General features: G+C 49.6%; 1 protein-coding gene across 1 annotated transcript; it reads left to right on the forward strand.

The window, feature by feature from the left end:
• SPG7 (SPG7 matrix AAA peptidase subunit, paraplegin) lies at positions 1–26,944 on the forward strand. The gene is made up of 17 exons (XM_082290312.1): positions 1–269; positions 1,678–1,780; positions 2,263–2,352; positions 5,935–6,185; positions 6,780–6,919; positions 8,716–8,818; positions 10,292–10,417; positions 10,708–10,870; positions 11,599–11,772; positions 15,807–15,931; positions 17,124–17,226; positions 18,195–18,305; positions 21,973–22,088; positions 23,399–23,555; positions 24,134–24,297; positions 25,017–25,094; positions 26,726–26,944. Exons 1-17 carry the CDS (start codon positions 153–155, stop codon positions 26,933–26,935), a joined length of 2,331 nt encoding a protein of 776 aa, XP_082146438.1. The 5' UTR covers positions 1–152; the 3' UTR covers positions 26,936–26,944.
• Positions 26,945–27,454: the final 510 nt, after the last annotated feature.

Here is a 27,454-nt window from a genome sequence, read left to right on the forward strand (position 1 = left end):
GGCCCGCTTCCAAGATGGCCGCCCGGGCCTCACCGGGCGCTTCCGGCCGCGCCGAGGCTGCGGTCCCGGTAACGGCGGAGCCGCCGCGGCTCGGCCCGGGCCCGTCCCGCCGGCGCGGCCCGTGAGGCCTCCGGGGAGCGGCACCGGCGGACATGGCGCTGCTGCTGCGGATGGGGATTCTCCGCGGCCGCTGCTCCTTCTGGCGGCCGCCCGCCGCCGCCTGGGCCCGGCCCCGCGGCTGTGCCCTCGGTGGAGTTCGCGGCCTGCAGGTAACGGGGTGGTGGTGGGGCCTCACCGAGTACCGGGGGCACCGGGAGAGGAGGAGAACGGGGGCAGAGGGACGTTCGGGCTGCTCGGAGGGGGCCTCTGATTGTGCCGTCCAAAGGTCCGTCGTGTCAGCGCTGTTGGGCCCTGACTTGGGAAACACCGTGGAAATAATGGAATTATCTGGGTGGGAAGGGACCTTAAAGCTCATCTCATTCTAATGCCCTGCCATGGGCAGGGACACCTTCCACTCCCCCAGGTTGCTCCAAGCCCCCTCCAGCCTGCCCTTGGACATTTCCACGTATGGGGCAGCCACAGCTGCTCTGGGCATCCTGTGCCGGGGCCTCACCCCTGTCACAGGGAACAATTTCTTCCCAATATCCCATCTAACCCTGCTCTCTGCCAGTGGGAAGCCATTCCCTGTGTCCTGTCCCTCCATCCCTTGTCCCAAGTCCCTCTCCAGCTCTCTTGGAGCCCCTTTAGGCCCTGGAAAGGTCACAGGTCACTGCAAAGCTTTTCAGGCTGAACAATCCCAATTCTCCCAGCCTTTCCTTGTACAAGAGGTGCTCCCTCCCTCTTATCAACTTTGTGGCGTCCTCTGGATTTAAGCCTTTTTTTGTGGTGCAAGTAGGAGGTGGAGGGAGAACAATGTGGAACATTGTTTCATGCCAAGTTTTTCTGGGATCGTTTAAATGTAGGCTGTTCTGTTCTAGAGAGCATCAGTCCTAAGGTTGCCATCTTAAGCCATCACAAGCTGGAAAAAAGAGGAAAACCAGGAAAAGAGAGTGAGGGGTTTCAGCCTGCTCAGTGTCCCTGGCTGGTTTAGAAACTGGAGCCTGTGCAGTGGAGGGGAGACAGGGAATCACACTGGAGAAGGAGCCAGACTTGTGTTCAGTGAGACTACTAGTGTTAGTTTAGCTGTTGTAAAATTGCACTTAAATGGGAGTATCCACTGCAGGATTCCTGCTGAGTTACCTCTGGGACAGAGCTGCATTGGCCTTGCTGCTGTGCAGGAGGGTTAAAAATCCTTAAAATTTCCTTTAAAAAAATCCTTTTTCATTAAAAAGCTTTCTCTTAATATGGTAGGGAGTCTTTACATTCTAAGAACTGATTTCCAACGTGCCTTTAGAACAAAAAACAGACACAGGGAGGAAAAAGATTAAATATGAAGTGTTTTGAGTGTGGGTTGTCTATTTTTGCTTGTGCTTTCTTTGAACTGGACTATAAACATTTCCAGAGTCACGTGGGAAGTGCACAACCGGGAGTCCCATCCAGGGCTCCCAGCTGCTGTCCTGACACTCACCCACAGTGTTTCCCTGTTAAGGAATCCAAGTCTCACAGAGGTACACAAAGCTTGAGCAGCCACAGCACTTTTCCAATCGTTGTCTTGTTTTTCTTTCTCTCCTTGCTCAGAGCCTCCTGGCACCAACACTTTCCCTACCATGTCAAGGTCTCAGTGGAGTCCTGACAAAACAGCACATAATCCGGGATCCAGTCAGACTTTGGAATCTCCTGGGTGAGTCCTGAGGAGCAGGAAGGGAAAAGGTCTGATTTCATAAGAGAATTGACCTTTCCTCACCTTCCCTCTGCGTTCCTGAAAGTGCAGCAGAGCTGTTCCGTTCGTGGATGTGGGAGCTGGGTGTGTTTGCAGGGCTCCAGGTTTGTGTTTGGTGACAGGGATGAACAGTGGCACCTTCCTATGAGGAGCTCATGGGATTAAAGAGCTACTGGAGTCGCTAGACTTTGTGTTTGTAGTCTTTTTTGGCTTTTATTGGAGTATCCTCCAGCATTCCCAAGAAGCCTGATTTAATTCCATTACCTGTGTTTCCTTTAATGAGCATTTGCCATCCCAAGTGTGAGGTTGTTCCTAACTGCCCACACAAGTGTTAACGATGGCTGTGCCTTGGGAATTGTGTCCATGTTTCAGTACTAAAGAAATGTCTCCAAATTATTTCCCTTGTGCCATTAAAACAATCTCTGACCTCTGCTTGCCTGCAGGTAGCACCTCCTGGTTTGCTACTTCCAGCTCTCAGGGGAGTAGCCAGAAGAATGGAGGATTCAAGAAGAAATCTCCACAGGAGGAGGATGGTACGTGTGTGCCAAAAATTCCAGGATTTACTGAAACCCAGGGAGGGGCACACAGGAGGGGAACACTTTGTGCTCCTCTCTCTGGGGAGTTCCCTGTACCTGTAACCTCCCCCTGTACGAGCCTGGAGCTAAGAGCAGGTTTTAAGAAGTATTTTGGTTTAGGTGATGGACTGGAAGATACAAGGCAGATCATAGAAATCCTGGAATTATTTGAGTTGGAAGGACCTTAAAACCTGTCCTACCATGGGCATGGACACCTTCCACTGTCCCAGGCTGCTCCAAGCCCCAATGTCCAGCCTGGCCTTGGACACTGCCAGGGATCCAGGGGCAGCCACAGCTGCTCTGGGCACCCTGTGCCAGGGCCTCCCCACCCTCACAGGGAAGAATTTTTCCCTAATATCTAATCACAGGATGAAAGAGCATGAAAATGACTCTCTCTCTGAGCCACTTTGCATCCTGTGCAAATCACTCTGTGACTGTTTGCCTTGGCTGTGCCCCTTTACGAAGGGGGGCCGTAACATTAGCTGGCTTTTGGTTGGGAGGTTTTGTTGTAGAGCATTTTGACTTAATAAACTTGTATTGACTAAACCCAGCCCTTTAAGCTGGATTTGGTTTTATTTTCTTATATTTCATTTACCTTCAATGTGGATGTGCCCCTACCTCTACTGATTCACAGAACTCAGATATAAATTTCTTAAAGAGCTCTCAGCTGGGTTACTAATTTTTCTTGTGGTGTTTTTTTTTTAAATCAGTCTTTCTAGATACTGGTTTTTTCCATGTCTTATTCTCCTAAGCCCCAGGCACGTACAGAACTTTTTGAAAATGAGTTTTATCTCTCTAAAAACCTGTCAATCACAGAGTGGCTTGGGTTGGAAGGGACCACAAAATCATCCAGTTCCAACCCCCTGCCGTGGCTCCAGAACTTCGTACTGCAAGTTGGGAGGCACTTAATGTCATTACAGATTGTAATATAATTTTATAATTTGTTTTCTAAACATTTACCTGAGTATCATCAAATGACGTGAGCACTTGGCTTTTGCTTTGTTGTGCTTAATAATTGAATCCTCTTGGACTTTTTGCTTTTGAAGTCAGAGGTCAGCTGCTGTTGACAGCCTGGCTGGTGTCACTGGAGTGCCCTTAGGACCAGAGCAATGGCTTTTCCTTGATGATTTAACTGGGACGAAGTGTTCAGTGGGATGTGAGTGCAGGTATCACAGAGCCCTCGGGAAGGAAGTCAGGGTGTGGAATTTGGGCCCGTGGTGAGCGAGGCCAGGGGATGACTGAGCACAGCACCTGGAAGCACTGTAGCTGTTCAAATCAGTAACCAGCAACACACCGTGTTCCGTGGCCTCTCTCCTCCTGTGATTAATGGACAGCCTGGCTTTGGGAGGGGGAATGCTGCCCCGTGTCTCCAGGGGAACACTTGTCTCTGCTGTAATTATTACAAAGAACTCTTCAAACTGTCACCACAGCCCTTGCAAAGATTTTAATCAGAGAGTTCACGTTTGGGGTTAATGGCAAATCATTGCTTGGTGGAGACTCAAAAGCTGGAAGTATTCCCACAGCTGCTGCTTGCAAGTGTCACATGCAGTCCCTAGGACTAATTTCCTGAGTGTTGTGGGGTGGCTTGTGGTGCAGTGTGGATGTTGTGCTGTACAGTCAGTCATGCTTTACCTCAGCTGAGAAATAGATCGGTTTTGTCCTTAATTAAATGCAGACCAGAGGAAAGCATGGTGTTGCCTTCCAGCTTTCTAGAAATGGGGTTTTCTCCTGAAATTATTCAGCTGCAGGTTAAAGGTCCTAGAACGATCTAATTCCTGGAAATGGGAGAAGTTGTGTCGGGATGTCTAATGGGCAGCTTTCCCCTGGGTGATGTTTTTGTGATCGCACCCCTGGTTGTGTGTGCTTAGAGCAGGTTATGGGCCTCCACTTGGTCTGAAGTGTAATACAGGAGAGTGCTCTAGCAGGAGTTGACTCTGACTCCTCCAAGGAACTTGCACAGCCATAGACGGACTTTTTCCTGTTGGGATTCAGTTTCCTGAAGTAATTTCTTTTCTCTGTAGAATCTTTTTATTTAGAACCTGCTCAGCTTTTCAGGATGTTTTGCAGACTAAGTCTTCTATCATGTATTTTAATTTTCCGTAATAAGACTGTAGTGGATGTCGTCCTGCGGCCTTGGGATGAATTCCTGAGTCCTAACAAAGCTGGATGCAGCAGATAACACTTGGTGAGGGGATGGCAGCAGAGAACAAAGCGGATGGGCTGGACGTGGAGCCTGAGCTTGTCACAGCCCTCTGAAATGATGACTTCTGTGCCAAGCTGCATTGTTTCTATTTAGGAACAAGCCTTTCCTGTTCAGCGTGGAGCAGAGCTGGGAAGCAGTGAAAAATGAGGCTGTGCCTTTGAAGGACAGAGGACTTTTTTTAGCAGCTGCCTGGGTCATATGTTTGTCCCTGGGTTTTGTTGCAGCATGCGTAGGGCCTAATTGGTGACTGGTGATAAATGCTGGTGTCAGGACATTTGTTATGAATTTGCAAATAAATCAAATCTGGGCTGCAGCACTGGTGCATTAGAGCCCAGTGGCACAGAATGAATTTATTTCTGGGTGTAGAAGGGTATTTATGTGTGCCATGGTGCTGTTGCTGTTAAATTGTGTATCAAGAGCAAGTGCTAAATTATATATTGGGAACATTCACATGTGACTGGAAAGAGGAGGAGGTATTTGTTGTCATTTGAACAACTCAAACACTGGCCAGCGGCTGACATTGAACTGTGCTGTGACAGTCCTTTACAGCCCACAGAATCATAAATTTGCCTGTGCAAAAAAAAAAAAAAAGTGTTGTGGGACTGGAAAAATATTTGGTGGCAAATAGTTGAAGTAAAACATCCCTTTTCCATGTGTCATTGCTTCAGTGTGGCTCTAGTACATTAAAAGTGTGGGAAAGCACATCCAACATAGGAATCCCTCTTGGATACAGATCCTTAATGTAGGCAAGTTATCAAACCCTCTGAAACATGAGGTGAGTTGTATGGGAGAAAATCCGGGGAATTTGGTTAAGGCAGATGGATTTGCAGTGTATTTGTGTGCTGTGCTATTTCCCATTCTCTGCAAATGCAGGTATTTACTGAGGTAGTGGAAGCATTGCTGGAGTCATGGTGCAGGTGCTAGGAGATCAGAGCTCGCCTGGAAACAATAATGTGCTGTGGGATTTACCAGGGACACTGGCTTTACTCCTAATATTTTCTGTTGTGGAACCATGTTATGTGAAGTGGGTTATAGTCATTCTGCAGTTTGATTTTTAGCAAAAAGGATCCTGTGGCTTTATTTGACCTCTGTCCATATGGGGCCAGGCAAGAGAGTGTCTCATTTTATCCTAGAATGGTATTTGGTGGAATTTTAGTGCGTTTGGTGCACTAGGACCGTGGGAAGCCCAGTCCTTTAGGAGAAACCAAACATGCAGCACAAAACCCCCCCACAAGTGCCATTGTGTTAATATTTGTCATTTAATTATGCCTTCTTTGGGTCAGAAAGCTCCACAATTACGCACTAATCCTTTTTCCTCTGATACCTTTCCTCTAAAGAGGAGGAGAAGCGCAGGAGAAGGGAAAATCAGATGCACCTGGAACGTTTGCGGGCACTGCTGGTGCTCACCTTCATCGTGCTGATGCTTCGCTTCATGATCAGCGAGAACAGGGAAGGGACCAACATCTCCTGGAACTACTTTGTGAATGAGATGCTGGCCAAGGGGGAGGTGCAGAGGATCGAGGTGGTGCCTGAGAGTGACATCGTGGAGATTTATCTGCACCCAGGAGGAACTCCACATGGACAAGTTGTGAGTGACTCCCTACAGCTGGAGTGAATGAGCTTAGATAATACTGCAGAAGGTGGCTGAATTAATGAATGTATGTGGTCAGTAAAACTCCAGCTGGTAAATTTGCTTTTCTTTAATTCTTTTCTTTCTTGTGTTTGAAGTTCAGGGGGCCTCAAGCAACTTGAAAATTAAGACTTCCTGTTTGAATTGTAAAAATAATTAATAATGACCTCGAAAAAAATTCTTTTGTATATCTAAAAAGCTGGAGAAACTAAATTTTCTTCTGCCAGCTCAGTCTGATATGGGAAAAAGTGTACAGGAGATTGTAAACTCTTACGACTGGGTTTTGGTTCAAAAGTTTTCTCCTGCTTGGATTTTAGTCATGAGTGTTCTGTCAAACTCCATCAGCCTTTTTCCCTGAGACCAGAGGGTTCCTAAATTCACTTGGAGCCCTGGTGTCAGTCATCTGCTCCCGAATTCATTGATGCAGGATCAAAGGGTGTAGCATGAGGCTAATTTTTACCTGACCTGTCTATGCTGTGCACCTCTGCTCCTTGCAGATATTGATGTATAATAAATAACATTTGCATGCTGCTGTGGCTTGCCTGTCCCCAGAACGTGACCCTGCTGTACACCATGCGCGTGGCAAACATCGACAAATTCGAAGAGAAGCTCAGAGCTGTGGAGGATGAGCTGAATATTGATGAGAAAGAGAGAATCCCCATTTCCTACAAACACCCTGGCTTTTATGGAAAGTATGATATAAATTGTCCTTACTGTTGCTCTTGTATTGGTGACAGCATCCTTTGCTTGGAGAGAAAAGTGACTTTCAGCTAAATGTTACCTAAATACAGAATGAAAAAGTGGGCTTGGACTTGGAGCATTGAATGAATATTTCAGAAAGATAAGGTGCTTTAGATGTACACTGATGTTTGAAAAGTGAGGGTCCCGAGAATTTTGGAATTGCAACATGCAACAGGCCAAAATGTTTCAGGTCAGGGTCACCGAGTTCTTGCCCAGCTGAGCACTTTTTGTCCTCATAATCAACTATTCAAGTGCGGAGTGTGATAGAAATCTTGGCAACAAGTGATGTTACAGCCTGGTCTGCAGAGAAGGCTGGGAGTGCACTAAGCTTTCCTTCCTTGTTAAAATGCTTAGATTTTCCCTCTGGAGATGGCCAGTGTGTGCAATTCCTCCTCACAGACACCTTGCCAAAATGTGAAGTTTCTGTATGAATGGATACCTGGGCTGGACTTTGTCCTCTCATCAACATTTGGACATTTTTAATATATAGTTGAATATGTGAAGATAGGCTTTTCAAACTAATCATGCAGTATGAGACCTTCAGTTCAAATTCAGAACTTGCCAATTTTTTCAGACTTAGATGTAACAGGAAGACAGGACTGAACAGACAATCAGCCCTCAACACAAACTGTTTCCCCTGCTCCTCAAAAGAGGTTTTAAACAATTTAAGAGCTGTGATGGGGTGTGAAGTCTCTCAGAAGACCTGATGCATGTCTGGAGGATTTGGTCTCAGTCTGAAGCCTGTGAGGTGCAGAGCCTTTGTGACTTGGGCTCAGCCCACTCTGCACTGTGGGCGCTCGGGGTGTTTCAGAATTAATCCTGTTTGCAGAGCAGACAAACTGAAGGTGACTTTCAGGTTTCAGTGTTGCCTTTGCATTTCTCACTGAGCAGAAAAAAATGCAGCTGGGTATAGAGCTCCTGCTGGTCCCTTGCTTCAGTAAATCATCCCTCTCTGAGAGGTGGAACACACATTCCTGGTGTAAAGCATGAAAGTGGGGCGAGGCCAGATGGTTCCTCAGGCATGTGGAGCAGAACAGGGGCCCACCAATCTCAGCCTGTCATCTGTCATAGGATCAATGTTCCTGCTCTTGGGAGCATCCTTTGTTTAGAGCTCACAGGGTTTTTGTTCTCAGCATGTTTGTCCTGTAACTGTGTTGGACCTGGAGTGTCATCTCAGCTCCCCACTCCCTTCTAATGCAATGGGTGTTCCAAAGGATCCAGAAAACTGACAGTGTTGGTTCTGGAGCACTTTTTTCTGGCATAAAGGGCTCCTGAGAGTTTTAACTGCAGAGGATCAAGCAGTCTCTTAATGGGAGACCCACACCAGGATTTCTGCCAGGATTGGGGGGTTGGAATCCCTATTGTTACTAGACACTGTCCTCTGCAGTGAGGTCCCTTTGGATGTACTGCCAGCCCCAGTGGATTCTGCTCCGGGTGTCATCTGAGTGCCTGGAGGTCCTGCTTGTTTTAGAAGCAGAAATGCCTCTGAAGTGGATGGTGAGGTTGAATTTCTTCCACAGCTGCAGGCAATGTTTGCCAGTGCCCTCTGCTTAACTTCTTAGGTTATGTAATGGCTGGGGTTTGGGGTTTTATGTATCTGTATAAAAACCGGTGAAAGTTCCATTTTCTTAATCACGTCTGCTCATTTGCTCTGTAGCCTAAATGTCCTTTAAAAGTGGCCACGTTGGGTAATATGGACCAGGTTGTGACTGAATGCTTCAGTTTGTACCTGTCTTTGTCCTTTCAGTGATGTCCTTTCCCTGATAGTGACACTGGTGGCCGTGTCCATGCTGTGGAGCATCTTCCGCCTCTTCAGGGTGGCGAGCAGGGCTGGAGGCTTCAACGCCTTTGTGAGTAACCTGGGTTTTCAGCGTGTTTTGCAGCCTGTTGGGAGTCCTGGCTTCTGCTGGGTTATCTCCTCCCCTTTTCCCAGCAAAGTCAGTGCAGGATGAGGATCAGCTGGTGCCAAGGACTCTCCCATCTTGCCACATCTTGCATCCTGTGCTGATCATCTCCCTGGCTGGTACCTTAACTGGCCTTAGCTGAGGTCCCTTCCCTTCCCAATGGCAGGAAGGGCTGAGCTCAGGGAATTTCAGTCCAGTTTGCTGTTTTCAAAGCTTGCTAATGAGCTGCAGCTGCAGATGGTGTTTTTCACTGGGCCCTGCCAACATGCCTCCCATACAGCCAGAAGTAGGAATTGCTGCTTTCTGCAAAATGAGTTCTCAATTTATAAAATATGTTCAGATTCTGGAGTTCATTATGTGTTGGCCTGTTCTGCTCCTGCCGCATGCCTCTCTTGCAACACCAGGCAAACCTCCCCCTCCTCCCCTCTCCCACCCTGGTCTGGATCAGCTGATGAAACTGTAGGAATCAGCCTGGGGTGCTCTGTCCCTGACCGCAGGGATTGGGGATGAGAACACAGTGAATTCAGTCCCTTGTTGGATTTCCCACTCAGTCTCCTCCGCAGTTCTCTTTTGGCTTTGAGATTCTCTTTGAACAAAAGGATGCAGCTGCTCAGAGAAAAAGAATATTTTAAAGAAATGTTGAGTAATGAGGCCTTGAGGACTAGATTGTGTCCTTGCCTAAGTGGGGACAACCAGGCCCTGAGTTTAACTCTTCCTCTGGATGTTTCTGAGGCCTCAGAAGCCATAAACTTTCTTCTGAAAGAAAAAACCTCCTGAGTAGCTGTTTTGGGTAGAACACACTGAGCAGTTATGAGTGGGATGTTTAACTGAATTCTTGTTTTGACTCTCATTGTGGCTTCACATGCATCAGGAGACGGAAACGTGGTGGCTGTTCAATTTGAGAACTTGTAGTTTTGGCCTGGGGTGTTTCCAGCAGAAACCAGCAGCAGCATCAGGCACTGGTGCAAAGTGTCTGTGCTTTCACAAGTATTGGCAATTATTTGCCACTGACAGTTATTTGCCATCAATGCATATTCCTCGGAACTGTGCCTGTCCCATGTGTATTGAGGATCAGAGCATTTAGAAATCAGGGAGGAGATCCCAAATCGGGTTTTGGACATCTGCATGTTTTTAATAATCATCCCTGCCTGGTCTATACGGAATTTGAACTGGATTGTGTTGGGACTATTACTGCAAGTTTATTCTGTCTCTTCCCAATATGTGGATAAATAAAGTCTGAGTCAACCATCCATCTGGAAACTTTCTCCAGAGCAAAAATCCGTGAAACACCAGTGCTTTGGTGAGGACTTCAGTGGTGTTTGGTGGGGACAGCTGGGCTGTTGCCCAAAATAGAGCAAAGAGCCTTTCCAGACTGTTGCCTTGTCCAAATTTGTTTGGTCTTTGTGCTGCCTTCCACAGAACCAGCTGAAGATGGCTCGTTTCACCATTGTGGATGGGAAATCTGGAAAAGGGATTAGCTTCAAGGATGTAGCAGGAATGCATGAGGCAAAAATGGAAGTCAAGGAGTTTGTGGACTATTTAAAGGTATGTAAAAGTAGGACAAAATAAATGTTTGCTCCCTGTCCTTTGGAATAGAGGGGTGACCTGGGGAGGAGGTGGTGCTCTGCTCTTCATCCTTTGTGGTTCTGGGCAGCCCCTGTTGAAAAAAGTTCTGTATGCCCATTTCCACAATGGGAATGCAGATGGAGCTGCTCCCGTTGGCAGCTCAGAGCTGCCCAGGCTGAAAACATTCTCAGGAAGCTCTGGGAGGCCCCACTGTGGTGCAGGTGCTTGGTGTGAGCTGTGGCTCTGACCAGGCTGTGTTGTCCTTGCAGAATCCCGATCGCTACCTCCAGCTCGGGGCCAAAGTGCCCAAGGGTGCCTTGTTGCTGGGCCCACCAGGCTGTGGGAAGACTTTGCTGGCCAAGGCCGTGGCTACAGAGGCCCAGGTGCCGTTTCTGGCCATGGCAGGCTCTGAGTTCGTGGAGGTGATTGGAGGTGAGGTGCTCCGAGGAACGGGGGGAGCTCTCTTGGTCTGTTGTGGAGGTGGAGGGGGCTGGCTGGGCTTCCTGCAAAGGACAGGGCTTGGCATGGGGAGGGCGAGTTGGATACTTAGACTGAAGATATAAACGGTTTTCAGTGATGCAGTTCCTTAATTATGTAGCATCTGAAGTGCATTTCTGGTTGCTGCTTTCTGACAGTGTGCAGCTGTGGTTCTTCACCTGCAAGCATCCTCCCTGGCTTCCCTGTACCTATTATTAAAGCCCTTGACTGAGGCTTCCTTCCTTGTATGGAAATGCAGATGGGGAAAGTAGGGCCTCTCTGTGCCTTGGGATTTCCATCCTTCTCCTTTTCTTCCTTCCTCACAGATCTCTTGAGACCCAACAAGGGTCAGTATGCAGGAAAATGTTGAATATATCTGCTTTGAGCTGTGGGAGGAACAGGAGGCCATGTTGGGAGCTGGGAGCAAAGCTCCTCTTGCGGCAGCTGTAGGAGTCTCTGCAGGTTTAAGAGCCCAGTTAAAGCCAGCTCCAGGACAGACTGAGCCTTAGGACTAATCACAAGTTCTGGGGCTGTTTCTTTGTGCCAAGAGTGTTGAGAGAGGGACCGCCATATTTAGAGGGTTTGTCTGATGTCAGGTGTCTCATTGAGGGCAGTAATGCTGCTCTCCAGCTTTGCTAAGAGTTTTAGCTGCCAGGCTCACTGTTTGTTCCCATTCCCCGCAGGTCTGGGAGCCGCTCGTGTCCGGAGCCTGTTCCGGGAGGCGCAGGCTCGCGCTCCCTGCATCGTCTACATCGATGAGATCGATGCCGTGGGCAAGAGGCGCTCCACCAACGTGTCTGGCTTTGCCAATGCTGAGGAGGAGCAGACCTTAAACCAGCTGCTGGTGGAAATGGATGGTCAGTGTTTCTCCCTGCACTTGTCTCCTCAGAGGTCCGGCTGTTGGCCTGTTCATCTTTGTCCTGTTTGAGCTTGCCTGGTCTCTGCAGTGTTCTCTTGCTGAAGTCTGAACCAGTCTGAACCCATGTACCCCATCACTAGTCCCTAAATCTAGTAAATTTTAACCCCCTGGAGTTTCAGTCCAGCTGGCCATTACACTTTGTTGGATACTTGCTGTATCCAGTCTGAGACAGGTAGTGGTTTAAAGCCTGTCAGGGTTTAGAGTTCAGCTGTCCCAAAGGGACATAAATGATGTAGTACATCAGTTCTCCTGTCCATTGCCTTATGTTTGTGTTGTCTGCCTGACCACAGGATCTCTGAGATGAGGGAGATAAGCTTTGCAAACAAGTCCTGGTTTGATGCCACACTTGTGTTTGGTTTCTGGCTGTTCTGCACCTGGAATTGGCCTTCTGCTCAGACACTTTCACACAAAGAATGATCCTTTGGCAGTCCTTAGTCCTGTCTCTGTCCAAGCCTGCAGCACTGACCCAACTTGCAGTACTTCTGTTGCTAAATCTTACTATTGCAGAGCAGGATCAGGAATAACCAACTACCTGCCCGTCAGGGAGCATTTGTTTCATTTTTGCCTTCACTGTAACTGTGACTCGTAGCTTGACTGTCATGTTGTCTCATCACACTCTTCATATGAAAAATGAAGCCATCATGCACCAAAAGCATCCCCAGACGTGGGTTCCAGCTGCTGGCTCTGTACTGAGTGTTTGCAGTGAAGTAGAGGATGTTGCCAGCAAAGGCCAGTGGTAACACAGCCCAGCAGTCCTGGCTTGGGTGGGTCCTTTTCTCCCCTGACAGTTGTAGGGTGAGCCGGCCTCTGAATTAAATGGAAGCCTGCATGTCTGTTCAGGAATATGGAGTCAGTACATTCCACACCTCTATCCTAAAAATGAAAATGTCTGATTTCCATCAGTCTGTAAAAATTAGGTGTGGTTTCCAGAGTGTTTTCCTGGTGAGTCTCAACCCTGCAGAAATGAGGGTTCAACTCAAGTGGAAAGTGAGTTTAGAAGGTAAATATTATCCTCAGTGTGTACTTTATAGTCCCTTGTTTGCAGTGTGCTGCCTGGTTTATTTTTAAATCTATATTATCTCATTCTTTATTCATGTCTCGCACAGATCATGTACAGAGTCCCTCATTTTGCTCACTGCTTTATCAAACACACGCTAAAAAAAACAGTCCAAGGAGTTGACAGTGTCAAACAGGAGACAGCTGGCAAGGATGTCAGCCTGGTGCTGGGAACATGGGATCAGCAGGGATCCTGGCACGTGTCCCTGGAGTGTTACCTAACAGGGTGTGTTGCCTAAAATGACACTGATGTGCCACGTGCGTCACAACAAAACAGTTCTCAGGTTGATGGTGAATAAGCTGTTTAGGAGGGGAACAGTTCTGCCCCAGGAGTGGTGGGTGTTTGTAAGGAAGCCTTGAGATGGAAGGTTGAGCATAAATTGAATGTTGAAGGCAAGACAACACCACAGACCCGAGGTGGGTATTAATTGGAGAAAAAAAAAATCACGCACAAAAGCAGATCAGTGAGTCATCAGTGATTGTTGGATTTCTGTGATTGAATGAGATTCCTTGGAGGGAAGGGAGAGGGAGAAAAGGAGATCAGAGCTGTGCAGGCTGCAGGGGGGTGAGAACAGCATGAGCTGCATGGGGTGAGTGCAGGCTGGGGTTCCGTCACACTGGTGTGAACATTTTGGAGTAATCGGAGGGCTCTTCCCTCAGCAGCCTCAGGTTCCTTCCCTCAGCAGCCTCGGGTTCCTTCCCTCTGACAACTTCTGAGTTCGGGAAGCACCGGGATGTGGTGGGAGAAGGGGAGGCGCTGGAGGGAGCCTCTCTACAAAAGCTGTTTGTGAGAGCAGAGTGAGTGACGCACAAACCCCGGCTCTGTCGGAGCAGGTGCCTGCTTTGAATAGTGAATCTTCCCTCTCAAACCGCAGACAAGCGGAAGAGGAATGTGACCCAAATCTCTCCTCTGTTCTGGATGCTTTGAGAGGAGCTTTGGCAGTCCTGGGCTGAGCTGGGGTTTGTGAATGGAAATGCAGGACAGCTTTTGGTAGGAGCTCTTCACCTGGAGCCCTCAGACAAGTCCAAAGCTGTGCCATGTGCAGCCCCGAGGCTTCCTTCAGGAAGGGACCCCATTTCAGTGCCACCGCTCCCAGGAGATGTCCAAAGGCTTTTGGACAAATGGCTGGAGGGTGACACAGTGTAACCGTGCAGGTGAGATGCCCACCAAGCAGTGTGTTGCTCAGTGGGGAGCAGGGCACTTGCAGCTCAAGTGGACCCTTTTTCCCATTCCTTTCTGGAGTGGTTCATTTGTGACCCTTGCAGGAACTCTTTTCTTCAGGCTGCATTTTCAGAGCTGTCTCTCATTTGTTGATGTGATGAGGTGTTGTTTTTGTAGCCTGTTCCTTTGGCTGACCTTTGCCTGTGACATGCCAGGTGGTGTTGTATTAAGCAAGTGGGGCAGAAGCTGATGTGAAGAGGATGCTCTTAGTGCTTCTGGTTTTTTATATATTCTAATAGTCAGACCTATTTTAGGAGAGTCTTCCCAGCTGCAAGGCAGATAATGCAGTGTGCCATCTAATCCTGCCATTCCTGGAGTGCCTGCCAGTCTCTGCTTGTTTATCCCTCTCCAGAGTGCAGTGTTATACACGCCTGAAGGGTGCTCGGCTTCATCCTCTCCGGCAGCTTATTTAGGCAGGAGCCTGCAGAGAGGGAGCACCGGGTCTGCTGCAGCACAGGCTGGCACAGCCAGTCCCCTGCCTCACCTGGAACCTTGATCTGTGCTGAGCTCTCGCACGCTGACACATTTGGCAGCTCTTCTGCTGGAGCTGAGAGCTGAAACTGGCCCAGCTTACATGCACAGAGCCGCCTCTCCACAGCGTGGGACTTGGCAGAGGGAAGCACATGGGACTGTGGTGTCCTTTCCCTGGGAAGGCTGCTGTGTGCCAGGGCTGGGGAATGTGCTGGAAACAGGTGACTCATGCCCAGGGGCCTGCAGGCACCTGGAGGAATGCAATAAATAACAGTGTGGGGCAGTGATTCAACAGGAGCTCTGGCTCCCCACCCAGGCAGCTCAAAGTCTGCCCCTCTTTGCCCTCCTGCAGCTGCCAGTGCCCTGCCTTCCCTTCCCCAGGAAATCCTGCCCATCTTTGATGCCTCCATTGAGGCTGCTCTCAGGCAGCCTATAAATCCTGATGCTCCCTTCATCTTTAAGACCTGGAGACAGAACCTGCTCTGACTGGCTTGGCCAAATTCTGTGCTGATAATCAGTGCAAAGCTCTTGGGTTGTGTTGTGTTTCTGGTGTGGGTTCTGCAGGGCTGGTCTGTGCAGAGCCCTGCACAGTGCCTGTGAGTGGTGAGGAAGGAGGCAAAGACCAACTCGTGCTGTAACATGGCCCCTGTTGGGTGGCAAAGCTGTCCTCCCTCTGCACTAACCTGAGCAGGCCAGAGGAAAGCTTGTACCACCCCTGGTGGCCTGTCTGTGACTGAAGGCTGAAAGTAAATAAAAACTGAAAGGGCTTTCCGTGGAAATTTGTGGAAAAGGCTGTTTCAGCTAGGAAATGCTGCTTGTACAACCTGGAGCTAAAGGTTCGGGAATTGACTTATCCTGGGGGTGAGAAGGCATCTGTGAACTCATCAAAACAGAGATTCTGTTCTGGGTTCTAGTTAGAGCAGTTTCCAAGAGTGGCAATAGGAAGGAGAAAAAGAAGTCTTAAGCCAAGGCTTACTAAGTAAAGGAAAAGGGGATTTCAGAGTATCCATGATAACCAGGGACTGGCCTGGGTGACCTGGGAGGTTCCTTCCTGACTTTGCTCTGAGCTGCAGGGGATACTCAGCCTCAGCAGCCCCAAAGGATGCTTTGAACACCCTCTGGCTTTGTGTAAAGCTGTGTACTCCATCCCCTGCCTCCAGCCCACTGCAGTGCAGTCTGAGGTGTGGAAAACCTTCTCCTCTGGTTTTCCTTGTTTTTGGCAGGAATGGGGACCACGGATCACGTCATAGTGCTGGCTTCCACCAACCGCGCCGATGTCCTGGACAACGCTCTGATGAGACCTGGGAGGCTGGACAGGCACATCTTTATTGATCTCCCAACACTCCAGGTATGTTCCACCAGCTGCCTTGTCCTTCCTGTGATTGAGGTGTCCCAGTCCCTGCTGGTCTCACTGGCCTGGCAAGGCTGAGCTTGGAGGAGATGGAGATGCTGAGCCCCTATTTGCCTTTGTTCTTGTTTCTGTGCTCTGAATCAAGGATTTGTGGTGCTAATGCAGCAGCCTGTTCCTCTGAAGTGGCAGCTCGCTGGTCTGGAGGTCTCTGCTCTGGTAGAGCCTTGGCAGTGAATTCTTTTGTGAGGTTCCCTTTGCCATGCAGATGCAGAGCTATGTTTGTGTCTTCTCTTCAAGAAATTGGGAAGCACCTAATTGGCAATTGGCTGGTGTGAGAGCTTAAATTGTCATGTGCCTTGAGCACTATTTGTTCTGTAGGTTTATTGCCCTCCCTATCCTTGTAAGGCTCCTCATTTTCCTTTAGGCAGCCTGTTAAGTGACTTTCTCCTTCTGAATGCTTTTTAAATCCATTTACAAGAGTCTTCCATGTCCGCTGTGTTGACATTTGTAGCAGAGTTCTGGGAATAGGCTCAGCTGCAGTGAGGATCTGTGTGCTCTGCCAGCACAGGCTCTTCCTCTCCCATCTGTGCTTCACTGTCCTCCGCAGAGTTTTCAGTGAAAATACCTTAAATGCCTGATAGAATCTGGCCCCGGAAGCATGAACTGTGCAGCTGCCCTGAAGGAGGAAGGGGAAAAACCCTGGCAACTGAGCCCATTGTTTGAGTCAGGATCTCCTGGACCAGCTGAATGAGTCACTGGTGGCTGCTAGCCAGCGGCATCTCACCCCCACCCCCGGCTGGGAAATGGGCGCAGGCTGAGGAGCTGCTGGATGGGCTTTGCAGTTCGTGGTTTGTGCAGGAGCAGGTCGAGGCAGTCAGAGCTCCTTCCTGCGAGAGCTTTTATGGTGAGGGAAAAGTTAAGACAGATCAGAGTGAGAGTGAGGAGGGGAGAGTGGCCCTGAGAGAGAAAGCAGTGACTCAGGGAGAGCCTCGTGCATCTGTTGGGAATTTGAGAGCTGGGTGTTTATCAGGGCTGCTGGAGCACCGGAACGCTGCAAGGAGAGCCCTGCCCTCTGCTGGCACTGTCGTCGTCCCCTCTGCCGGCAGTGCCACCGCCCTGCTCCCTGCCATGGGCAGCAGGGCCGCGTTGTGACCCCTGCCTGGGCTCAGGTGCTGGGTGTTCTTTACAGGAGAGAAAAGAGATCTTTGAGCAGCACCTGAAGGGTCTCAAGCTGATCCAGGACGGCAGTTTCTACTCGCAGCACCTGGCAGAGCTGACCCCGGGATTCAGTGGTATGATGTGTCCTTGGGCTGCTCCTGCTCCATTCAGGCTGGAGCTCCTGGGTGCTGGGGGTCTAACAGGGAGTTTTGGTCAAAAGGGGCTTTTTTTCTCCATTTCTGTGGGAAATAGAAAAAAATTGTGGGAACCTGACCAGCTCCCTGCTGAGCTCTGATGAGCAGTTATTCACAACTATTTTCAATCTTCAAAATTTTGTTGGACTAGCAGGGTGGGGAGGTAGGGGAAACACACTTTTATAATGCCCAGGTGCCTAATTCCTGAGGGAAGGAGGAACCAGTCATGCTCCTCTCAGAGCTGTTGAGGATGAGGTGCTACAGTTCAGAGGAGAGATTGTTAAATTGATTTATGTTACCAGGAAAGCAATGGAAGGAATGAGTAGGAATTATTTTGCTGGTCAGACTAGAAATTGGACAGCTCTGCCTGGCTCCTGCATCAAGCCTGCTTCCAGGGTGGATCCCTGGGAGCTTGAAACAGTACTGAGCAAGGGGCTCCAGAGTTCCTGTTTGTGTGAAGTTCCTGGAATATCCTTTCTGGGTTTCCCCTCTCCCAGGCCCCAGCACGCTGCCTCTCCGTGACTTCTCTCAGCAGCCCCCCGCCACCATCACCCACCCACACAAACTGGGAACAGATGTTCCTTCTCTTCTCTCTGAGGCTGAGCAGAGCAGCAGCCTGTGCCAGCCCACTGCCCGCACCATCCCTGTCCCTGGGAGCCAGCCCTGGCCTCAGCCGGCTCCTGGATTGCTGAGCTCTCTCTGTGGTATCAGCATTCCCTGCCAAAGCAGTTATATTTTTCAAATCCAACATCAACACCAGGGGCTGGGGTTGCTCTCTGTTCCCAAGGAACAAAAAGCACAGGCTGTTTGACTTCCTTAGGTCCTTCTCCAGATTTGTTTGTGCCCGTTCCTCTGAATTCTCTGTCCCATTCAGACTCAGCGTAACTCCTGTGAACTTGTGTCTGCAGGAGCTGATATAGCAAATATCTGCAATGAAGCTGCTCTTCACGCTGCCAGGGAAGGGCACAAATCCATCGATACCTCCAACTTCGAGTACGCTGTGGAAAGAGTCATTGCAGGTGAGAGATGCAGGCATTTCATGGAATTACGGAATGGTTCAGGTTGGGAGGGACCTTAAAGCCCATCCAGTCCCACCCCTGCCATGGGCAGGGACACCTTCCACTGTCCCAGGCTGCTCCAAGCCCCAATGTCCAGCCTGGCCTTGGGCACTGCCAGGGATCCAGGGGCAGCCACAGCTGCTCTGGGCACCCTGTGCCAGGACAGCAGCATTTCTTGGTGTTGCCTCAGGGCTCTGTTCTGCTCAGGTGAGAGGGTTACCTTCCAGAAAGAGAGATGGGTCCAGACTGTGCTGTAGTCTGAAGGTCTTCAATGACAGTCACAGAAAGTTCTCTGAAAAAGACCCCAAATGGCTTCCTCTTCTTGAATCTGCAGGAGTCTGAACCCGTAGCTCAGGGAAAGTGGCCAGTGGCAAAATCATAAAGAGTAGAATTCGAATGTGTGACATTGTCAGTTTAGAAGGTGGGGGGGGTTCGTGGATTGTTGTTTTGGTTTTTTTTTTTTAAACAAGAAGAGTGACAATATTTCTGAATTTTTCTTGCTGCTCCGGACACCTGCTACATAAACATCAATAGCAAATAGTCTCTGCATCCTCACCAGCAAGAAATTAGAGATTTTTCTTTCTGCTCTACAAGCCCAGGCTTTGATGAATTGGCAGAATAAACTGCAAGACAGTAGAGCACTGTTCTCCCTCTGAGAACATCCTGTGGCCTTTCCCTGCTGCTTGTGCCATTGCCAAGAGAGGAACCTCTGGAGATTTCCCTGTAGCAGTGTATTGTAGGGAGGGCAAAAGAGTTCCCAGAACTCTTGACTTCACCTGAGGGATTTGAATCTGGTGGGTTTCAGGCTGAACTGCCCTGGAGCCAAGCTGTGGATTTCATAATCAGACAGTGAACTGCTTCCAGGCTCCATTCCCAGGGGGAGCCCGGGCACACAGACTGGCATTCTGTGCCTTTTTAGTGGAACGTGTGCAACAGGATGTTTGTACTGGGTCAGTTACTTCCTGATCCTGGAATTAAATCCTGAGTGTTTGCTTTATCAGAAAATGCTTAGAGAATTCCTCATTTAAAAGAAGATGTTTGAGAAAATTCCTCACAGCTTCACCTGCTGCAGAAAAACAAAACCTTTTGAGTGCTTTGGGTACAAACACAAGCTCCCAAGAGTGGACAGTGAGACGGCTGTAGGTGTAACACAGAAATTCTCATCAGCCGCAGCAAAGATCACGGAATCCTGGAATGGTTTGGGTGGGAAGGGACTTCAAAGTCTATATTCCAATCCCTGCCATGAGCAGGGACAGCTTCCACTAGCCCAGACTGCTCCAAGCCCTGTCCAGCCTGGCCTTGGACACTTCCAGGGATCCAGGGGCAGCCACAGCTTCTCTGGGCACCCTGTGCCAGGGCCTCAACACCCTCACAGGGAAGGGGGTTTTTTTCCTAATATTCCAACTAAACCTCCTCTTTTTCAGTTTGAAGCCATTCCCCCTTGTCCTGGCACCACGTGCTCTTATAAAGATGTGCTTTACTTTCCCATCTGCAGGAGCAAAAGCACCAGGCTTGTAGGGACTCACTTGCCTTTTCTTTCTGAGTTCCAGCCTTGCCTTAGTTCCCCAGACTGGGAAAATAAAGCAAAAAGCAAGGAAGGCCAGGGGGCTGGCAGCAGACGGCATCTCTGGGATCCATGTGGTGGGGCATTGCAGGACGTGGGCTTGGCGCTTAAAGCTGCCTGGCCTCACTCAGGCTCTGGGGTGTGTAGGAGGCCACGGAGTCTTTTTGTTGCTTAATCAGATTCTCTCATATTAGCAGGACTGGCTATTTTTTGTAGACAGATTCTAAAAGACCCCAAACAACCCCTCAGGCCCCTGTATTAAATGTACCCTTTCCATGTCATAGAAATGCTTCTGGGTTTCACAATCCAGAGGGCATTTCAGTTCCTATAAAAGCTTTTCTTGAAAGAAAGAAGATACTACTGTGCTTTCCATTAGGAGCTTCTGGTTTTAATAAGAGTGGGGTGGAATCAAAAGGGAGCTCTGCAAGTCCAGAGGCCCTGTCAGCCTTAAAGCTTTGTGTTGCTGTAAGGGAGGAGCAAGAACTTCTCTCTGTGGTAGTTCCCATTGTGTTTTTAGTTTGGGAACAGAAAGCAGTCAGTCAGGTCTCCTGGGAGCGAGGGAAGAAACCTGCTGTGCACACAGAGGCTTTTAGGGCTTGGCTTTAGAAGATGGAGCCTATTTTCTTGGTGGGGTCTGTGTAAGACCAGCAGAGATGCACCAGAGTTGTTTCCTGGGTAGTTTGTGTCATAAATGTGATAACTACAGGCTTTCAGGGAACTTTTCTGCCTAGAGATTGTGTAGGAAAAGAAGTAATCTTGGTAGGCACACTGTGTGCTATTGTGGAGAGCACAGTCCCTCCCTCAGTGGGCTGACAGAGGAATGCTTCCAGAATTCTTTAAGTGTGTGTGTATGTGTGTATATATAAGTATATACATATATATTTAGAGAGAGTAGGTACATCTTTCTGTGGAAATAGCCATACAGGGCCACACTCACACACTGCTGAGGGCAGGGTAAGGGACTGACTGATGATAATCAAGGCAGTTGCAATTAATCTGCTGTTCCATCGTGCCTGGCGGGGCACAGCAGTTTCCTGGGTCCCTGAGCAGTAATTTTACAAGATCTGCCACACTAATTTTGTTGTTTCCTTGTTCAATAAAACCCTTGACTTTGTTTAAAAATTCATGTTAATAGAATGTTGTTTTCCAAGACATGAAGCAAGCTTGGTGCAATATTGCTTCTGACTGGCTGCTCTGGGCTCTGTCTGGGGACTCTGGCCTGCAAATCCTGGGACCTTTTTGCATCCAACATTCCGAGCTGTAACAAATGCCTGGCACACTGTGTGTTCTGTACTTACTATGTGCTAGAAGTTTTACTTCCATTCACCTTTTTTTTTTTTTTTAATCCTTTTTGGACTTGCTCTGCCGAGTTGGAAAATAGATACTTTGAAAAATCACCTTCCTCAAGGAAGGGTTAAGTGTGAGTTATGGCTTCATTTGCTGGTTCTCAGGAACCTGGGAGTAAGCTCATACGGAGCATGCCATGTGTAATCAGAGACATTTTCAGGCTCTGGAGAAGGATTTCTGTATCTACTCTCGGACTTCAGCTGATTTGAACATTCTTAATGCACAATTTTCTCAGCTGGGACCTTGTACATATAGTTCAGCATCTCTCTTGTTCTGCCTAAGGGACTGAAAACAGCAAAATCAGTGCGAGGCTCTAGCTAGTCTCATTTTGGGTTTTGTTGTTTGGGGGGTTTTTGTGTTGTTTTCAGATTTTTTTTCCACAAAAAAAATAGTAAGCTGCCTTGTTACAGATCCAACGCTGGGAGCAAGGTTCTTGAGCTGTGATCAAATCAAATGTCAAATTATTTGTCTAATGATTAAGTCTCTTGTAAGGAGAAGGGGGAAAGCTTCTGCCAGGGTTTTCAAGCAACTCCAGGCATGGATTGCTTTCTACCTCGGGGCCAGGGAGCACCTTTTCCAAACATTTTAGTTAAAGGACTTTTGCTGCCTCCCCCTCTCCAGAGTGCAGCACAAACAGTTCGGCTGGGCTGGACCAGGTTATGCCCCACTGGTTCCACCTGTTGGTAACTTATCAAACCCTGGTCTGTGTTGCCACAGGCACTGCCAAGAGAAGTAAGATCTTGTCACCAGAAGAGAGGAAGGTGGTGGCATTCCATGAATCCGGGCACGCGCTGGTTGGTTGGCTGCTGGAGCACACCGAGGCCGTCATGAAGGTACCTCCACTGCCAGGGAAGGGAGTCCCGAGGGCTTCCCTGTGTCCAAGATTGCTTTGTGGTGCTTGTGTGCAGTTCTGCTCAGCTCTGTGAGCCTGGGGCTGTGCTACTGCGGCAAAGTAAATGGCAAATCAGAATCACAGAATCATTTTCCTTGGAAAGGACCTTTGAGGTCATTGAGTCCAACTACTAACTTAGCACTGCCAAGCCCACCACTAAACTAGGAGAGGTTCAGGCTGGATATTAGGAGTAAATTCTTCTCTGAAAGGTTGGTTAAACATTGGAACAGGTTCTCCAGGGAAGTGGTGGAGTCACCATCCCTGGAAATGTTCAAAAACAAGCGGACGTGGCACTTCACAGTATGGTTCAGTGGACTGGTGGGATTTGGTTGAAGGTTGGACTTGATGGTCTTGGAGGACATTTCCAGCCTTAATGATTCTGTGATTATATAAACCATGTCCCTAATTCATGCTGTAGAGAAATCCATTATTAGGCTCCATTGATGATAGTGCTGGTGCAAAGCTGATTAACCAGCTATAGGAGAAGCCTTGCAATTAAAAATTAGAAGCAGCTGAGTCTCCTGGTGCTGCTGCTCAGTCATGCACTTCCAGGCTGCTCCATGTGTGCACACATTCAAATGTGATCCCTTTCCCAGCACGTTGCAGCCGGCGAAGCCATTGCAGGATTGCCCTGATACTGATGGAGAGATATGTTTTCCAGACTGGGAGGTTGTCTGCCCGAAGCCCTTCTCTGCAGGGAAAGGCCTCTCTGGCACCCGGGGATGTGATCCGTGCACATCTCCTCCAAAAGCCGGGACACTGGGGGGAGGTGGGGAGTGAAATGACAAGGGCGACAGCTCCTTGGCCCGTTACCAGTGGCACATTCACTCTGAATCACCCATTGTGTAAGCAGAACTGGTGTTAATTACTCTCGTTTAATGGGTGGGGAAAATGGCTGTTATTTTTCTGAAGGCTTCTGTGTTTCTGCAGGTAGTCTTAGAGATTCTGGAACAGAATCAGTGAACTCTGTGCGGCCTATACACTCCAAAGTAACTCCTAAATTTCAGGATTTCTGTGACTTGCTGTTAAGGATAATCTCCTGAACAGGAAGCATGCTTGTGTATGAAGGCAGAGCCTTCAGTGCAGGAATAGGGACAGGCTGCTATCCATGGCCGTGTCTCTGTAGGCCAATCTGTCCATGGCTATGGGCAAACTTCACTGGGAATGCAGAGGCCTCTTCCTGCCCTCCCTGTGCTGCTGTAGGGAGAGCTGTGCTGCTCTTTGAGCTGAGGGAGCTGCCCTGTTTTGCAGGTGTCCATAGCTCCTCGGACAAACGCGGCGCTGGGATTCGCGCAGATCCTGCCCCGGGAGCAGTACCTGTTCACCAAGGAGCAGCTGCTGGAGAGGATGTGCATGGCCCTGGGGGGGAGAGTGGCTGAGGCCATCACCTTTAACAAAGTCACCACAGGTGAGGAGCCAGAGCCTGGCATGGGCAGGTGGAGGTCCAAGGGGGTCTGAGCAAGGAACTGAGGTTTCCTGTGCTGGCAAGACGAAATGTCACGTGGTGTGTTTTGACACTGGTGAGCATGGAGGTCTCTGGCTGGTTGTCACTGTGTTGTCTCAGTCTTGTCCCAAAGCCTAAGGCCACAGGTAGAGTTACTGATGAGGCTCTTGAGAAAACCTAGAGCTTTCTTTGCTGTTTCCAACTAGTTCAATCCAAATAGGGTCACAGAATAGTTTGGGTTGGAAGGGCCCTTAAAGCCCATGTCGTTCCACCCCTTGCCGTGGATAGGGACACCTTCCACTAGACCAGGTTGCTCAGTGGGCAGTGGCAGGTCAGGACTCAGGTGAGCTGGCCACAGTAGGGTCACTCCCTGTCACTTCTGGGATGTGCAGGAAGGTCCCTCGGTGGGTGGAGTGTTCACCCCCATGGGCTCCAGTGGGTCCTCTGCTGTCTCCACTGGTAGGACATGTGTTTGTGCAGGACATGCTTTTCGTGCACTTAGCTGAGAGCTGGCCAGCAGTGTGTGTGTCTTTCCTGCCCAGGAGCACAGGATGACCTGAAGAAGGTGACCAAGATCGCCTACTCCATGGTGAAGCAGTACGGGATGGTGCCCAGCATCGGGCAGATCTCCTTCCCGGACCTGGAGAGCGCCCCTGGCATCGGCCGGCGCCCCTTCAGCCAGGGCCTGCAGCAAATGATGGACCACGTAAGGTCACCCTGAGCTAAGGGCTTCTTTTTGTTCTTTGCTTTCTGCAGTTCAGTGAAAAATGGCAAGTGGTTTACACCCAAACAATTTGCATTTTGCTGTTGGCCAGTGAGTGAGTGCTTACCTGTTCCATGCCTGTGGCAGGGCTGTGCAGTGAGGCAGCAGGAACAGGCAGAATCCCACCTGGCTGTGAGTTCAGTCCAGTAGCCTGTGCTGTGCAGGGATGAGATGGCAAGAAATCTGTGTTTTATGGTCACAGTTGCACAGTGTAAATGTCTGCACTTCCTAGATCAGATCTAACCAAAATGATGGTCAGACTTGACTGCAAATCAGCCTGTATTGACAGGAAATTTGGCTTCATTGCTGAAAAAACACATTTTGTTTTAGTTCAAAAATCAAAAAGCTGGAAACAAAAAAGCTCTGTTTCAGAAGCACCATGGCTGTGCTTCCCTGGGATTTGTGCTGAGCTGCACCTTTAGCTCCTGGACAGCCTTAATCTGCATTTCCCATCGAGCTGTGCTAGGGCAAGACTTCACTCCCCCTTATCACCAGCACTCCTTGGGCCTTTTTCCAACCAGTTTATCCATAGTTTCTGTTGATGGGAACCACATTCTGCCTGGCTCAGTTTGCAGATTCCATCCCTCAGTGCTCTCCTTGTTTAGCCACACGTTGTGTTTGTTGCCACCTACGCCCCAACTCCCTCTTCTTGTTTCTTCAAGGAAGCCAAAAGCCTGGTGGCTCAGGCTTACAGGCGCACAGAAAAGCTCTTGCTGGAGAACCGGGACAAGCTGCAAACAGTGAGTTGAATTGTGTGGGGGTTTGTTGGTTGGTTTGGGTTAGTTTGGGTGTTTTTAACTGGTGGTTTTTGCCTTGCTGCTTTCTGTGCTCTGTAGCTCAGCTGTTGCAGTGTTGTCTCTCTCCTAGAAAGTCTTGTAGTGGGAGTGTTGGGAACGAGTGACTGTTTACTGTGTATCCCCCGGATTCAGAGCAGGCACGGGAGGAATGTGTGTGCCTTTCCCAGCAGTGAGTAGTCTGCCTCCTCACACCAGCTGGTGTTTGCAGGGTAGAGGAGGAGGAGTGCTCTGTGGAAATGATCAAAGCTGGAATTTGTGTCCTTCACCTGCACTTCTTTGCTTGCCTCTTGGCAGCAGAGTTTCCTGGAGAGCTGACAGTGGCTGTTTTTGGGAAGCCAAGCCAGCAATCAGGTGGACAGTGTCTGGCTTTGGTGTAGGAATAGGGGGCCTGTCACCTTGGCCGATTGGGGCTGGTTCCCGCTTCCTGGTGACTCCAGGCAGTTTTCACCTCCTTGATAACTGATATACCAAGGCATCTTTGTTGCAGAGATAGAGCTTTTCCTCCTCCCCTCTGTGTCGTGACAGTCCCAATCCAGCCCCACACCCTGGCACATCCCCACCTGTGCCAGGAACTCTGTGCCCAGTGCTGAGCCAAGCTTGGGTCACAGCACCCTCTGTATCTCCTTGACTTCCCTTCAGAATTCCAGTCCGTGACTTCCAAAATGACCAGGAGTCAACTTAATGTTGCCTATTTTGCAAATGAAGCAATTCTTTTCCTTAATTCTTCTTTTTAAACAATCAAGAACAGCAACAACAACCCCTTCAGCTACGCAGTGTCAGGCCTCCAGTGCGTGGTCAGGAGAGAGCTGGGGCACGCCGCTGTCCCCAGGACAGTGCCCTGGCAGCTCTGGAGCGGGGATCCTCAGGGGTGTCTCTGCAGGCTCCTCTGTCCTGCTGCTGCCGTGTAACAGCAGCCAGCTGTTTGCTAGAGGCTCAGCACAGAAAAACTTTAAAGCGCAGCCAAAGTATCTCCAGAGTAAGTGTTTCAGCTGCCAGGCCAGCGTGTCACATCTCGTCAGCAGCATCGAGCAGTTCCACGCTGGACAGCCACCTGCTGCTCCAGAGAGGCGGTGCTGCTGCCAGAGGGGCCAGAGAATTCCACTCTTCTGGGGAGGAACTTGTGCTGACCTCCAGCCCCTGCCTGCAGGAACAGGCAGCTCTTTGTTAGCACTGTGTGTGCAGGGAAAGCTCAGGGTCTGCCAGAGGTCTCCATGCTGCTGCTTCGGCTCTTGGGCAGGGCCACAGGTGCAGTGACAGTGGCAGGAGGGACATTTCTCTCATTGTTCCTGGAGCTCTCATTCCAAATCATTCCCAAGAGCTTGCTTTGTTGCAGTCACGTCGTGTGTTCCTGGCCAAACATGCTCTTGGGAACGGTGCTGGAGCCTGGAGAACTTGGTCCTGGCTGCAGTAGCTTCAGGGTCACCCCGTCTGTGGTGGGACGGCTGGGGTCTGCTCCTGGGGGCTGCAGGTGCTGAGGCCTGAGTTGAGCTGACAGTTCAGACCAGCTCAGAGAAGCAGTTCTCTGCTCTGCCCGGGGGCTCCATCCCTCATTTTGCCTTCTTCCTCCTTTCCAGCTGTCCAATGCCCTCCTGGAGAAAGAAGTGATCAATTATGATGACATTGAAGCGCTGATTGGGCCCCCGCCACACGGGCCCAAGAAGATGATTGCTCCTCAGAGCTGGCTGCAGGCAGAGAGGGACAAGCAGGACACCAGGGAGGAGGAAACACCTCCTCAGCCACCAAATCACGAGGAAGAGGAGGAACCACGCCTGAGACCAGTGTGAACCCACTCCCATGTGGAATGAGACGGCTCTGGAGGCTTCTTTCAGACGCAAACCCTTTGCCTTCTCAGCTCCAGAATCAAAGATGCTGAGCAGGGAATTGCTGTGCTGCTGCTACCCCAAAATTAAGGGATGGTCAAGTTGGCTCTTTGAGCTTTATCCTGCAGGAAGGAGAACTCCTCAGGATTTCAGAACTGATTTCCCAGCAGGGTAGTGGTGATTAGGAGTCGGGTAAGTCAGATCTGGTGTGGAGGTTTCTTGTACACGGGAGCAGGGAACGTGTTCCAATGGGTGGAAGATCCCATGTAAGCCACGTGCCATGGGAGGAGGGCAGGGCTGTGCCCTCAGCATGGGGACACCCCTGTGGGGCTGAGCTGAGCTGCTGCAGCTCTTGTGTAACCTTTGAAAATAACACACAAACAGCCCTGGCTGGAATAAACTGCCCACAACATGCTGCTGTGTGTGTAGAATGTGTCAGGCTCCGGCAGTGTTTTGGCACACATGAAGCTCATTAGAGCTGTG

This window comes from Coloeus monedula, assembly GCF_965178545.1.
Source record: "Coloeus monedula genome assembly, chromosome: 13".
NCBI classification, from domain to species: domain Eukaryota; kingdom Metazoa; phylum Chordata; class Aves; order Passeriformes; family Corvidae; genus Coloeus; species Coloeus monedula.